This window comes from Neomonachus schauinslandi, chromosome 8, assembly GCF_002201575.2.
Source record: "Neomonachus schauinslandi chromosome 8, ASM220157v2, whole genome shotgun sequence".
NCBI classification, from domain to species: domain Eukaryota; kingdom Metazoa; phylum Chordata; class Mammalia; order Carnivora; family Phocidae; genus Neomonachus; species Neomonachus schauinslandi.
This window is the reverse complement of record NC_058410.1, coordinates 85792755-85807185: the sequence shown is the minus strand read 5'-3', so window position 1 is coordinate 85807185 and position 14431 is coordinate 85792755. Positions and strand designations below refer to the sequence as shown.

General features: G+C 39.3%; 1 protein-coding gene across 1 annotated transcript in view; it reads left to right on the top strand.

Annotated features, from left to right (window-relative positions):
• Positions 1-14431, top strand: part of COL19A1 (collagen type XIX alpha 1 chain) — a 313602-nt gene that overhangs the window by 191249 nt on the left and 107922 nt on the right. The window contains exon 15 of the mRNA XM_021692008.1: positions 11322-11375. Coding sequence (XP_021547683.1) covers positions 11322-11375 — 54 coding nt within the window. The remainder of the gene's footprint in view (positions 1-11321; positions 11376-14431) is intronic.

Below are 14431 nucleotides of genomic sequence, written 5' to 3'. Positions count from 1 at the left end.
GCCACTTAACCGACTGAGCCACCCAGGTGCCCCAACACCTAAAATTAACCACATAAGATGCTATTTCAATAATCAACACCTGATTATCTGCACAAATGGAAGTGTTGCCATTAGCAACATAAACTGTTGAGCTGCTATATTAAATGATAATTTTGTAGTAGTTTTACCTTCCTGCCTATTATCTATGTAGACAGGCACTTAGATCACCCTCTATTATATGACTTTTTTTAAGATAAAACTTCCAGTAGCTTCCCATAATAATCAAAATAATAGAACTTAGAACCCTCATCATAATCTATGAGGGCCAGTATAATCTGGCCTGCCTACTACCCACCCCCCCACCGCACCCCACAATGGGCTCGCTCCTCTCTAGCCACCTGTGTTTCTTGCTATTCCTTGAACAAGCCACACTCAGGGCTTATTTCTTGCTGTTCCCTCTGCTGGATGCCCTTTCTCAGACCTTGCATGGCTCACAGACTCACTTGGTTCAAGGGTCTGATTTTTCTATCTAAAACTGCACACCTCCCTATATAACTTTATTTCCTTCACTCTGCTTTATTTTTTTTATAATTCTTATTGCTATCCAAAATTCATATCTTTATTTTTTTAGTTATCAAATATGCAGTAAGTATAACATAGTGGTAATGATCAGAGATGATACAGCCAAGTTGCCTGGATTTCTACCTTTGCTACTTTCTAACCAAGTGACCGTAGGCAAATTGCTGTCTCTCACTTGCCTCATCTGTATGGCAGAGATACCTCAAAGATATTTTGAAAACTTAATGAATAAATAGATGTAAATTGCTTAGGATGGTGTTTGGCACAGAGTAAGGACCATCAGTTATCTATTACTATTATTGTTCCCAATAAAAGGACAAGATTGAAGATATTTCCAGAACATAGAAAAGGGTCTGGCTATATTAGGGGTTCAGTAAATGTTTGTAGAATGAATGAATGAATGAACAAATGAATCTGGGCATATGCTGCCTGAGAGTGGGAAAAATGTCCTACAAAGACACAGTGAAGAGGTGGCAGATGAACAAATGAAGAGTTTAAAAGTTGTAATGGAAGTTTTACATGCTTGAGAAAGCTGAATTGGGTAGGTTTTATGTATGAATCTGTATGTATATAGGCATGTATATATGTATGTATGCTGGGAACAAGATGTAGCTGGGATTTCTGCCTATAGGATAGATCCCTAAAGGGGATGGAAAAATCAAAGGAGAACATAAAAAGAATCCAGCAAATGACCCACCAATAGAGCTGCAAAGACCAAGTGGGACACTAGCTTTCCCAGGAAATCCTAACCTTATGCTGGAAAAGATTGGAGCTGAAGGAGAAAGAGACTGTCCGGAGAGACAGATTGATGAGGCTACATTCCGAATTATTTCTACCCAGTCGTAGTTTCAAGTGACATTGGGAAGTGAAGTTTAAAGAAATGTTGGTAGTATTCAAATCAAGAAAAAATATACCCAGTATTGGCATAATGGCATGTCCTCAAGTGTTCAGTGTTTGAAGGTCATCAGTGTATTTCCCAATACTTGGATCAATCAAAAATCGAGCAAAAAATAAGGAGTAATGGGCTGGGAAATGCCTTCTAAGCACACTTGATTGAAAGGTTGTTGATAAATATCAGAGGAGAAAAGGACCAAAGAGGATACACATATCTGTCAGTACAGAAGAATCCAGGAAAATCTCTCCCTGTTTGAGAAGACATTTTAGGGTTTGGTCCCCCATCAGTCCACTGCTGAGGGTATACAGATGGCTTCCTCCCTACCTTTCACTCCCATGCTGGTGACCGTCCCTCTCCCTCTCCCTCTCCCTAAAGAGAAGACTGAGGAGAGTTATTCCAAGGTAGCACACGATCACGACAGGAAGGAACTTAATTCTCACTCCCCCACCCCGCCCCAAACTCCTAAGCTTACTCATAACCAAATGAACAAGTCTATCCAAATCGTTGTTATGAATAACTGTCCCTCCTCTCCTACTTTGAAGGCAAGATCCAGGTCTTAGTCATCTTAATGTATTTTCCCCTTGCACAGTATGGAAAACACAGTACAGTTTTCTTAAATTCACCCATCTTTTTGTTAGGGTTTGATTCTGAAGTCAGCTTTTAAATATCCAAATGCAATTTGACCTAGCAAATTCAAATTGGTGAATTGAGAATTATGCCCTGAAAATTCTCTTTTGAAATCAGGTGACCTGTATAGTTCATCTTATGGATCCTCTGGAATTCTCTTCCATTACCAGGCAATTATTGGATAGCTGCAAAATGTATTCTTATGAATTTATTTGATGCTGGTTAATCAATTCTGCACATTGAAAATGCAGTTCTAAAAGTCCACCCCTGAGGGTACATTTCATCTTTTAAAATAGGCAACTCAAAAATGCTGAAATTATACCCTCTATGACTTGACGTTAATTGAAATCAAGATATAAAATGTCATTAATGATTTCTTTGTCCCAGTGCTGGCTGGTGAGGCTAAGTGTGTTCAGACTCTGACCTCTCTGACCACATTGTTTTTATTTTCACATTTCCGTGAAAGTAGACATGACAATTTATGTGCATTATTTTTCCATCTACATGTTGATTTTATCTACCCTAAATTAAAAATATAACAGTTCCCCTAACAAAGGTGAAAGATTAATTTCGGCCCTCACAAGGCATTCTGAAAGTGCTTAGAGCTGTGGAAGACCAGTGGCATCACCCTCAGACAAGAAAGGTAGTGTATAATGCCTGATTCCCCTTTTCTAGTCCGTAAGCATGCTTGCTGTGAATTTCCAGTTATGGAGGAAAAGAACATTTCACAGTGCACTTCCAGCATCCACCCTCTTAATGTGGTGCAAAGATGTGAAAATATATTCACAGCATGCTCAGGAAATTGTTTAGCCACACCCTACTGCTGCCCCACCCATGATACCAAGATGAGTCAAGTGCCTTGGCAGAGATTGACAATGGCAGGCATAGAAAACAGAGCCAGAAATTGGGCCTGAGAGAGTTGGTGGTTTGGCAAGGCAATCAGGAGTCCAAACAAATCCTAATGGAAGGTTGTGGTTGGCAGGTTGGAAGGTCCGCAGAAGTCAGGGTAGGTTCTGAGGCGAGGGCAAAGAGAAACGGGAGAGCAGGTAAGACCTCAGGAGACCCAAATTCCGAAAGACAAAGTGATAAGTAACTGGGACATTTAAAAATCTGCCTTGGTTGTGAGAAAATAAGAGAAACTCAACAATCACAGCAGCAAAGTAACCTAAATTGTGAATGATCAGGATACCCACCAAGGAAACCTTAATCCTGAGGATAATGGATTTTAAGATCTCAGATATACTTGGGCTTAAATTTTGGCCCCACCAATTAAGAGGAGAGTGATTTGGAGCTAGATGTTTAACCTTCTTTCTCTGTAAAGGGGTGACAGTACCACCCACCCACAGTAGCTTTGAAAAGACTGAGTAAAATAACATTAAGTCATTGCTTAGCACTCTATGCCTGGACCATGGCAAGCACTTGATGAATGGTAACCATTTTAATAATTGTTAGTCATAGACTTTTCTTATGTTTTTGTGGTATACCACGGGTAGCTCAGAGCACAGAGGGAAAAGTTGATTGTTGGTACATCCAATAAGAAGGGGGTTAAGAGGTCAGACTTTGAAGTTACTTATCTTCATGACCAAATTAGTAACAACATAATAACTTAATAGGAATACTAAACAGTGACTATAGGCATTACTGACCACAGACCATTTGGCTCAGTCCAATGCTTTGATGAAGTGTTATCATTTATTCAAATTATTACTTATTCCATTGTAGCTGAGGAGGTTTAGATAATATTGTCGTATTTCCAACTTGTTTTGAAAAGTCACTTTTCAAAAGTTACTCAAAGTCTGTACAAGGAAAAGAAAGGGACAAAAAGATGGGGAAAATGTACAATTTAGAAATTTTGAGATCTCACCCTAAATGAGGAAGGCAATATTGAGAATGGCATCACACTATGGATTCGTCTTTCCTTAGATCTAAACCTATTTCAAATCATTTGTCCATGCTGAATTACATCTTCTTCCCCTGTCCTTACAAGAGCCACTTGTCTGATCCCTGAAATAATGAGAACTTTATGACTAGAGTTGTTACTGTCAGAGATGTATTTTTAGATATCTGTTAAGAAGTAAAATGCATTTAGGATATTACGCATTGCTTACATAAGTATTCCTTTCCCATTTTTTTTCACATATCATTGATTGCAAAATGTGGTAACTTTTTACATCAGTCATAAATCTTATTTCCGCTCACAATGTAAAAAGAGACAACTAAACTTCCCAAATAGTCTGTAATGTTTTCCTGTGTAATTAACACCTCATTCACAGTTGTGGGTGCCAGTCAAGGCCCTGTCTCCTCTTCCTTGACTTTTCCTTGATACCTTGTTCAGGCTGAGCTGATGCCTAAGAGTGTGCTAAATACACACACGGGAACAGGGAAATATTTGAGAGGAGCCAGCTGTATTAGCAAGATCTGGCGATTTAGAGAGACCACTTTCACATGTGTCTCCTCTGTGGGCTCGCAGTCTGCATACCATCCTTTATTTAAGTCCGATTACTGCTATAACCTTGTCTTCATCATCATCATCCTCATCAGCAGCAAAAACCATCTGTCAGATAAGTACCAGTAGCCCATTATTTGCATTCTTTCTCTTCTTAATGTTCCTGCAGGGCCAAGTGTTTATAAATCAAGTGACTAATTTAAGATACATGTGCTCTCATACTGCAAGTCATCCTGGAAGGATGGTTATTTTTAACTGTTGAAAATTTGTAGATGTCATTTATTTAAGTAGCCTTGTTTTTTTGTTTTTTGTTTTTTGGGGTTTTTTTGTCTTCCTGACATAGTGACCCTCTGTGGCCTTGCACTCAGCAAAAGCAGATGGCTGAAGTCATTAGATAATTCAAATAAAATCATTCTATTGTTGAAATCTCCTGGTTTCATTTTTTAAAAAACTTACTGTAACCATACATTCAGAAAAATGTATGCATCATAAGGATATACAGCTTGATAATTTTTCAGATATTGAGCACATCCATGTCACCGGCACCCAAGTTCAACACATCAGCGTCACCCACACCGTAAAATCCCCCTGGTGCTCTCCACCACTCCCTGCTCCCACAGCGGTAACCTTTCGTAACTTCTAACAGCATGGATTAACTTTGCCCATGTTTATTCCTTTTATAAGTTGATGAACACTGTGTTTGTAAGAGTCACTTGTCTTGTTGCATGTAGTTGTACTCCATTCATTTTTGTTGCTGTATAGTATTCCATTGTATGAATGCCCCACAATGTATTTCTTATATTTCTATGCTTCATGGGCACCTTGATTGTTATTTTGGATGAAAAAATTTGCACATACATAGTTAAGAGTTGGTTACACTTTTTAATTCATGCACAATCCATATTTTAGGTTTTCTTGATATATTATCAAACATTTTTAAATGAAAAAAAAATGTGGAGAATTGGGCAGAGGATGGTAGAAGAGCAGGATGGGAAGGAATTATTACCCACCACGTATTAGATGTCATGTCATGAATATTGTTGCTGTCTTTTATTGTGGAAAAATACGTATTATATAAAATTTGCCATCTTAACCATTTTCAAGTGTGTAGTTCAGTAGTGTTAAATACATTCACATTGTTGTGAAAAAGAGCTCCAGAACTCTTTCAGCTTGCAAAACTAAAACTCTATCCCCATTAAATAACTCCCCTCTAACCTCTTCCCCCAGCCCCTGGTAACTACCATTCTACTTTCTGGTTCTATAAATCTGACTACTCTAGATACCTCATAATGAGTAATGCATTCAGTAATCATACAGTATTTTCGTTTAGTAACTTATTTCACTATGCTTGTTTCAGTTAGCATAACGTCATCAAGGTTCATCTATGTTGTAGCTTGTGTCAGAATTTCCTTCCTTTTTAAGACTAATATTCCATTGTATGTATATACCACATTTGTTTACCCATTCACCAGTTAGTGGACATTTGAATTGGTTCCACCCTGTGGCTATTCTGGGTCATGCTGCTATGAACATGGATGTACAAATTCAAGAGCCTGCTTTCAGTTCTTTTATTTATATGCCCAGAAGAGGGATTTCTAGATCATATGGTAGTTCTACTTAAAAATTTTTTTAAGAATCTGCCTAATGTTTTCCATAGCAGTTGCAATATTTTGCAATCTCACCAGGTGTGAGTTAAGTGTTCTAATTTTTCCACATCCTTGCCGACACTTTTCTGTTTTTTGAAAGAAAGCCATCCTAATGGGTGTATATGGTAGGAATTGACAGATGATCTCTTTTTTTAATGCTTAGCAGGCATGTTGTGAGGTAGAAATATCAATTTTACAGAAATGAAATTTTGACACAAAAAATTTCCATAAAAGAAAAAGCTGGGACTCCAATCCAGGTGCTCTTGAACATTACAATGGGCTTTTTATTCACATAAATTCACATAATCACAAAACTAATCGGGCTTTTTTTGTTCTAAGCTACAAGATTTACAAGATATTTGTGGCTCTACATGATTGTCTAGCTTTAAATATGAAAAAGAGCTTGAGGCTTAGAGTAGGGGTTCTCAAAGTGTGGTCTTTAGGCCAGCAGCATCAGCATTACTGGGAACTTTTTTTTTTTTTTGACAGAGAGACAGCGAGAGAGGGAGAAGCAGGCTTCCCGCAGAGCAGGGAGCCCCATGCGGGGCTCGATCCCAGGACCCTGGGATCACGACCTGAGCTGAAGGCAGATGCTTAACCGACTGAGCCACCCAGGCGCCCCTACTAGGAACTTTTTAAAAATGCAAATTCTCACGCCCTGCCCCAAGACCTGATAAATCAGAAACTCTGGAAGTGGGGACACAAATCTGTTGGGCTTTTTTTTTTCTTTAAGTATAGTTGATATACAATATTATAGTAGTTTCAAGTATGCAGCATAGTGATTCAACACTCATATCCATTACAAAATAATCACCACAATAAGTCTAATTACCATCTGTTACCATACAAAATTATTACAATATTATCAACTTTCTTCTCTTTGCTGTACTTTACATCCCTGTCACTTATTTATTTTATAACTGAAAGTTTGTACCTCTTCATCCCCTTCACCCATTTCAGCCATTCTCCCACCCCCCTCCCCTCTGGCAAGCACCAGTTTGTTCTCTGTATTTTGGAGTAGGTTTTCTGTTTTGTTTTGTTTTGTTTGTTCATTTGTTTTGTTTTTTAGATTCCACATATGAGTGAAATCATATAGTGTCTTTCTTTCTCTGTCTGACCTGACTTAAGTCACTTAGCTTAATACCCTCTAGGTCTATCCATGTTATGGCAAATGGCAAGATTTCATTCTTTTTTTATGGTGGAGCAATATTTCAGTGTGTGTGTGTGTGTGTAATATATTCTTTGTTCATCTACTGATGGACACTTAGGTTGCTTCCATATCTTGGCTATTGTGAACAATGCTGCAATAAACATAGGGGTGCATATATCTCTCCAAATTAGCGTTTTCTTTTTCTTTAGCAAATGTAGTAGAATCAGTATGGTAGTTCTATTTTTACTTTTTTGAGGAGCTTCCAACCTCCACACTGGCTGATTCAGTTTGCCTTTCCACCAACAGTGCACGAGGGTTCCCTTTTCCTCACATACTGATCTGTTTTAACTAGCCCTCCTGACGATGCTGATGTACAATCAGGTCTGAGCACCCCTGGACTTAAGTCATTAGACAAATATCTAAACCGCTGTCTAATAATCTTTACACTATTTCCAAACAGGAAACTTACATGTTGAGCACTTTGAGGTTTCCAGGGCAACCTGACAGGGTAAATCTGTTTTGTGCTTTATACCCCTGTTTTCAGAAAAGTGGTGGATTAGCCCAATTGTGATTATGCTGGAACAGTAGGTCCCCATCCACTTGGAGATCCAGCCAGATTCCAATTTATCACAATTGCTTATGAACAAATGGCCACCTGGGAGCAGGCATCCTAACCAGGAAGGCCATCCCAGCTCAGCATTTGTCTTTGTCTGCCGGGATTTTCTTCCCCACCCTCATCCAAGTCCCTACTTTTTGTCTCACGTTACAGTGGGTCTTGAGCAAGCCTTGCAGTGAAGGCACTGAAACAGAAGGAGGCAGAAGTGGGAACAACCATGAGACAGCCATTCCTCCCATGGAATCACCCCCACCAACAACAGCCCTTGCCCCTGGCCCCGAGCATCCTCACACAGCTCCCTAGAGCCCTGTAAGGAAAAGAACAGAGGTTCATAGATCACACTTCCCTCAGAAAAACTGGAGGAATCTGATTTTAGTCCTACATGAGAGTTGTGGTTTATGCCTGCTATCTTGGCATATGTTATTAAAAATACATACATAAATAATAAATAATATTAATATAAAATATTCCCCAAATTATCCTGACTTAAACAATAAAATTCACCCTACCAAAAATCTACATTATCCCTTAGGGAGGCTTTTGCCTTTCCTGAATGCTTGTAAGTGAAAAAACCAAAAGATGTTTTGGAGGAACAGGAGAATGGGAGACTGTTCAGTACAGCTGGAGACCTTGAATGGGAGGGAAGAAGACAAAGGAGTGAATTCGTGGGGCTCCTTGGAGAGAAGAAAGATGATGCCTGGGAGTAGGCCCACAATTTCTGTCACTAGGATAGTTCAAGGCCACTCCCAGAATTCATCTTCTGGAGCTTCCATCATGTTTACCCTCCTGCTCTGTCCTGTCAGAGCCCCCTTCATAGATCACTGAAACTTAAGACTTAAGCTAAAGTCCTAAGTCCAAATGTACTTAAGGCATATTTGGCTGTATGGCTGAGAAAATGGGGACTGTGTTGTTTTGTAAAGAAAATCTTTAAAAAGTATTCCAATCAGTATGAGGGTGTAACTAGGAACTCAAGCCTACGAACCACGTTTAAACTGAAAAGACCATGCCATCTGAAGTTATCTGCTGCACACAATATGTTCCAGTAACTTAAGGGCCCTAAGAAATAGTTTCCCTGCATATCCGCCCTTAGCAAGGATGCGTAAACGAAAGCAGCATTCCCCCGTGCTCCTCCAGCATACACATCAGTGCACTCTGACGATTGTGAGGCTGACTTAAATGATCATGTAAATCAGCAGTGATATGCAAGAATTTGTTTGCTTGCCCATACCGGACTGAATTGTGACTGTTTGTACTCCTCATCCTAAGACATGCCGATGGTATGTTACACTATCGGACATTTGGTTTTCCTTACCCATTCACTCTGTGATAAAAGTTGATCAATAGTCAGCCTCATTTTCCCCACTTCCTGCCTAGATCAATAAACATTTCTCCTTTAAAGAAAGGAGAATGCACACAGAAGTTGATCCCATGGTTTTAACTTACCTCAACCTAAAAGAAAGAACCAATCACACACTTCGATGCCATTGATTTTGTTTCTTTGTGCTCTTGTGAATAAATAAATTACAGTGCTTCCACTTTCTAAGTAAACTTTTTATCATTGATTAGTCCTCAGGGTCTAATTGACTTACATTTACTAAAAGACCCAATATATTGATTTTCAGAATGTGTAAACTACAAGACCAGAAAATGATGTACATGGGTATAACTTTTAATAAGTATACAGACTATTAAATTTTATATTCATTCCACTGTTACAGTTCCCCAAAGGAACTCCCAGGCTCAGATCTCTGCAACAGGCAATACATGAAAATACCACTAATTATATTTCCATTTTTGATAAAGTTTTAAAAAATTTGTTCTGTAGATGTTAGCTAGGATTGTTTATAAAAACAGCTGCTGTTTTTATATGAACTCTTGATGGTGTGCATTTAACTTACTACCTTCAACAACAGTGCAAGCATTTCCCACCCAATCATAGTGTGGTATGTGCTTGCTTATCTCCCAAAGTTTACTCCACTGGTTTAACTGACACTGGACTTCCCACCCCACTCCCAGCCTCGACGAAAACCAGAAAGAGGAAGCAACTTTGCCTGACACTTTCCGAGCAAGAAAATTAGTGAATGAAATGGGCCTTTCTGGGTTTATGTTTACAGTTCTCCCCCCAAAAAACGTTGAAAGATTAATCCAATACTTTTACTTTGTCAGTAGCCCCAAATCTTAATAGGTATTAATATACTACCAATATGATAATAAAATAATTAGTAACAATGAAGTAGAGTGACCATATTTATAAAACACGTGCAGAGGGGCGCCTGGGTGGCTCAATTGGTTAAGCGTCCAACTCTTGATTTCGGCTCAGGTCATCATCTCAGGGTCCTGAGACCAAGCCCTGCATCAGGCTCCAGGCCCCACCTTCAGATTCTCTCTCTCTCCCCTCCCTCTGTCCTTCCGCCACTAGCAACCCCCCCCCCAGCTCCCATGCTCTAAAAAATAAAAAAAAAATAAAATAAAATATGTTCAGAAATGCTTCTTATTCAAAATGTATGCTTTCAATACCTAAGCTTACATCCTTCTATTAGAAAAGGAAAAAAAATTTTTAAAGTAAGTTTATAAAAAATAACTAACTGCCTTTTAAATGATATTAGACACACAGTCACCTAGAGATGTTAGCACAATCTTATTTTTCTAACTCTTGCGATTGAAATTTAGCCAGTGGTCAACTTGGGAAAGTTAACATTCAATGTGATATCGAAGATTGATAAGCAAGGGGTATTTATTTTAGTTTAGTTAAAAAATAGCTTAACCATCCAAAGGGATGAAAAGAGCTAGTTGATGTGCTTTATACAATACATACGATTATGGTATGGCTTAGGGTAGTGCTTTTCACACTTTAGTGAGCATAAGAGTGACCTGAAATGGTTTTAAAATGCAGATTCATGACTTCCTTCCCGGAGATTCTAAACCAGTAAGTCTAAGATGAAGCTCCAGAATGTGCATATGTAACACCTAATCTCACCCTCAGGTTACTCCTATGAAATTACAATTCAGACCATTCTTTGAGAAACACCAACTTAAGATGACAAATGCAGGTTTTATTGCACCCAAAACCATAGAATCGTCAGATAAAATGCCAATCTTAGACCATCTTTCAGATACTTTATATTACTTGACTACAGTATCAAGGTAGACAGCATTTAAAGGACTGCTCGTAAGTTAAGGTTTAGTCATTCCAGGCACTCTTTTTCTCCTGTTGGTCATTAAAATTTGGCCTGTAGCTTTTAGATCTCGTTGATGTTTAAAGGTCAAGTAGGCTTGAAATTATTTTTTGACTTTTCTATCTTTAAAATTGCCATTTAATATTGTCTCATCTAAAAGCAAAAAGGCATCACAGTAATTATTGTCTGTTTCTCTTTGGTTTCCAGGGAAGACGAGGAAAAACAGGTCCTCCAGGAAAACCAGGCCCCCCAGGACCACCTGTGAGTAAACAGTAGAATGACTGTTCTTTAAGAGAGCCCCTCTTTCTTCCTGTGTATTTATCTATGGATTATTTTACTCCCCTGTAGCTAATTTCCATCTTTCTACTGTTTAAAATGGTTATACTCCTGGGATGCCTGGGTGGCTCAGTCGGTTAAGCATTGGACTCTTAGTTTCAGCTCAGGTCATAATCTCATGGTCATGAGATTGAACCCTTTGTTGGGCTTCGTGCCAGTCATGGAGTCTGCTTGAGATTCTCTCTCTCCCTCCCCCGCTCCCCTTCCACCCACTCGCTTGATCTCTCTCTCTCTCTCAAATAAATAAATAAATCATTAAAAAATAAAAATAAAATAAAATGATTATACTCCCTACACCTCCCACCACCACACAAACCACAAATTAAGGGAGGCTAGTAGCTGTCTGCACACCTCACCCACTTCTTTCTTACATGGACAGGAACCACTGTACTGCCTACATGAGCACCCTAAGCCAAGTCTCCAAATAGATGAATCCTGATCTGAACCTACCTGGCTCCATCGCCTTAGTTTCTTAATGTCCAGGCTGGTAGTAAGTTAGATATCTGGAGAGGCATGTCCACTTTTCATGATATAACTGTTTTGTCAGTAGAATTTTGTGGAATGTTGTTGCTGAAGAGAGCTATAAAGATCTTCTAGCCAATTAGCTCATATTTTTCTTTACCCCAATCCTCTAGAAAATGTATTCCTTTTCTTGTGGTTCTGTCAATCCTTCGACCCATCAGAGTCTGATTTGTGTCCAGGCTACTCTAATGGCACTGTTCTCTCTTTGGTCACCAGTAATCTCTGAGGCGTGCGATTCCCTGGGCTCCTATCAGGCTTCATCTGATTTCACTGCTATACAGGAATTTACAGAGCTGCCTGCTCTCTCCTTGAAACCCCCAGTTCTCCTGGTGTAGTGACATTGATTTTTTTTTTCTCCTATCTCTGGGGCCATCCTTTTTTGTCTCCATTAACAGTGTTCTCTCCTCTCCTATCTGTATGTTGCACGCATTAAACATTTCCAGTTTTTTGGGGTTTTTTATTTCAATCCAGACGTTCCTCCTGTGTTCCAGGCTCGTACACTCCCACTTCCTGCTCATGGTCTCCACTTATAGGTCTCCTACACATTACAAAAGTAGCATGTTCCCAAACTAAACTCTAGAAATAATTCTAGATTTTTTTTTTTTCTCTCCCGCATTGTCCATATCCAAACAGCTCCTAAATCATGTCCGTTCTACCTCCGGATAGCTCACAAATCCATCTCCTCCTCTCTTTCCTCATTGCCACTGCCTTCATTTGGCCCTTGTCACTTTGTATCTGTATTTTAGTAGCTGTCCCAGGGTGGGGCTCATTGCCTCTATCTTCTACGAGTGGAGTAATATCTCTCAATGATAATTCAGACTGTGTGACCCTTGGGCTTGAAATTCTAATACCTTCCCTCTCCTTCAAGGTGGATTCTACATCTTCTGCGTGTCATTCTGGGCCCTTCTTAGTTGGCCCTTGACTTCTCTTTGCCCATCCTCCTCTAAGCCCTTCCTTTGTAACCTGTAGTGTCATCTTCCCTTACGGTCTCAAAAATGCCATGCTTTGTGCAGCCAGAGGCCCAAGGAAGCTCTCCTCTGTCCAGCACTCATCTCAACCTCAGCCTTCCTACCTAGCCTTTATCAGTACTCTCAGTGTGTGAGGTGTTATCGTCCGCGATCCTTGCCATCGTAGACCTCCTGCACCGCTGTAGCACATGGCACAGTGCTTCATACTGTTATTTTCTTCACAGGTCGGCCTCTGCCCTGCAATTTTTTTGAACCTCTGTTTTATCACCATTGCCTAGCACAGTTTCTGTCATGTAGCATGTGATTATTAATTACTTAACAAACAAGTAAACAAATGAATATATTTTGTAGATACGAAAATGGAAACCAGAAAATAAGTGGCTTTCACCACCACTAGAGGGCTCCAGACCTAGCACCTTAGGAATTTCTTAGGATGCGGTAATGGGTGGATGTGCCAAGTGATGAACAAGGTTGCTGTCCTGGCATTGATTTCATTTCATCCTCTTTCGCCATTCAAGTGAATTGTTCTATTGGTAATGTCCTGGCGTCAATGGATAGTGATTATAAAAGCAAGTGGGGAAAAAAGAGGCATAAATTGGGAGCCTGGAAGCAATTCTTTAAAGGAATTCGCTTCGTTGATTTTTATTCCAAATTTTCTGGCAAAACAGAGAACGCGTTGTAAGATTTGCAATAATTGTCTTGTGCTATAAAGAAGAAAAGCTGGTGAATGCAAACAGGCAAGATTAGACCTTCATGTAGCTTTCTAAACATATGATACTGCTTTTAAAACTGGATTAATTGTTGTCTCAAAGGAGGAATTTGAACGATGAAGGCTTTTGTGACAAGCCTGCCAAATGTCTAGGAAAGAAGATTACTCCAAGTCCTGGAATGAGTTCTCAACTATAGATCAACTGAGTTTACTGAAGAATTTAGAAGATTAAGAAGTATGCGATTCTATGAAAGAATTTATAATATTCAATTCCACCAGTTTTAGTTTATTGCCAGAGCATTTGGGGAAGAGAGGTACTTATTTTATTTCAAGTATTGGATTTAGAATTTCAACTCAGCTATGGGTCTGGTACAGTGTTTGTTAAATCCTGAGTACACAGTATTTAAAAGTGGTTTATTATCTTTTGTGATATGACAAAATACTGATTGTTTTTTTAATTTTATTATGTTAATCACCATACACTACATCATTAGTTTTTGATGTAGTGTTCCATGATTCATTGTTTGAGTATAACACCCAATGCTCCATTCAATACGTGCCCTCTTTAATACCCATCACCAGGCTGACCCATCCCTCCACCCCCCTCCCCTCTAGAACCGTCAGTTTGTTTCTCAGAGTCCATAGTCTCTCATGGTTTGTCTCCCCCTCCGATTTCCCCCCCCTTCATTTTACCCTTCCTACTATCTTCTTCTCTTTTTTAACATATAATGTATTATTTGTTTCAAAGGTACAGGTCTGTGATTCAACAGTGTTTTTCTTCA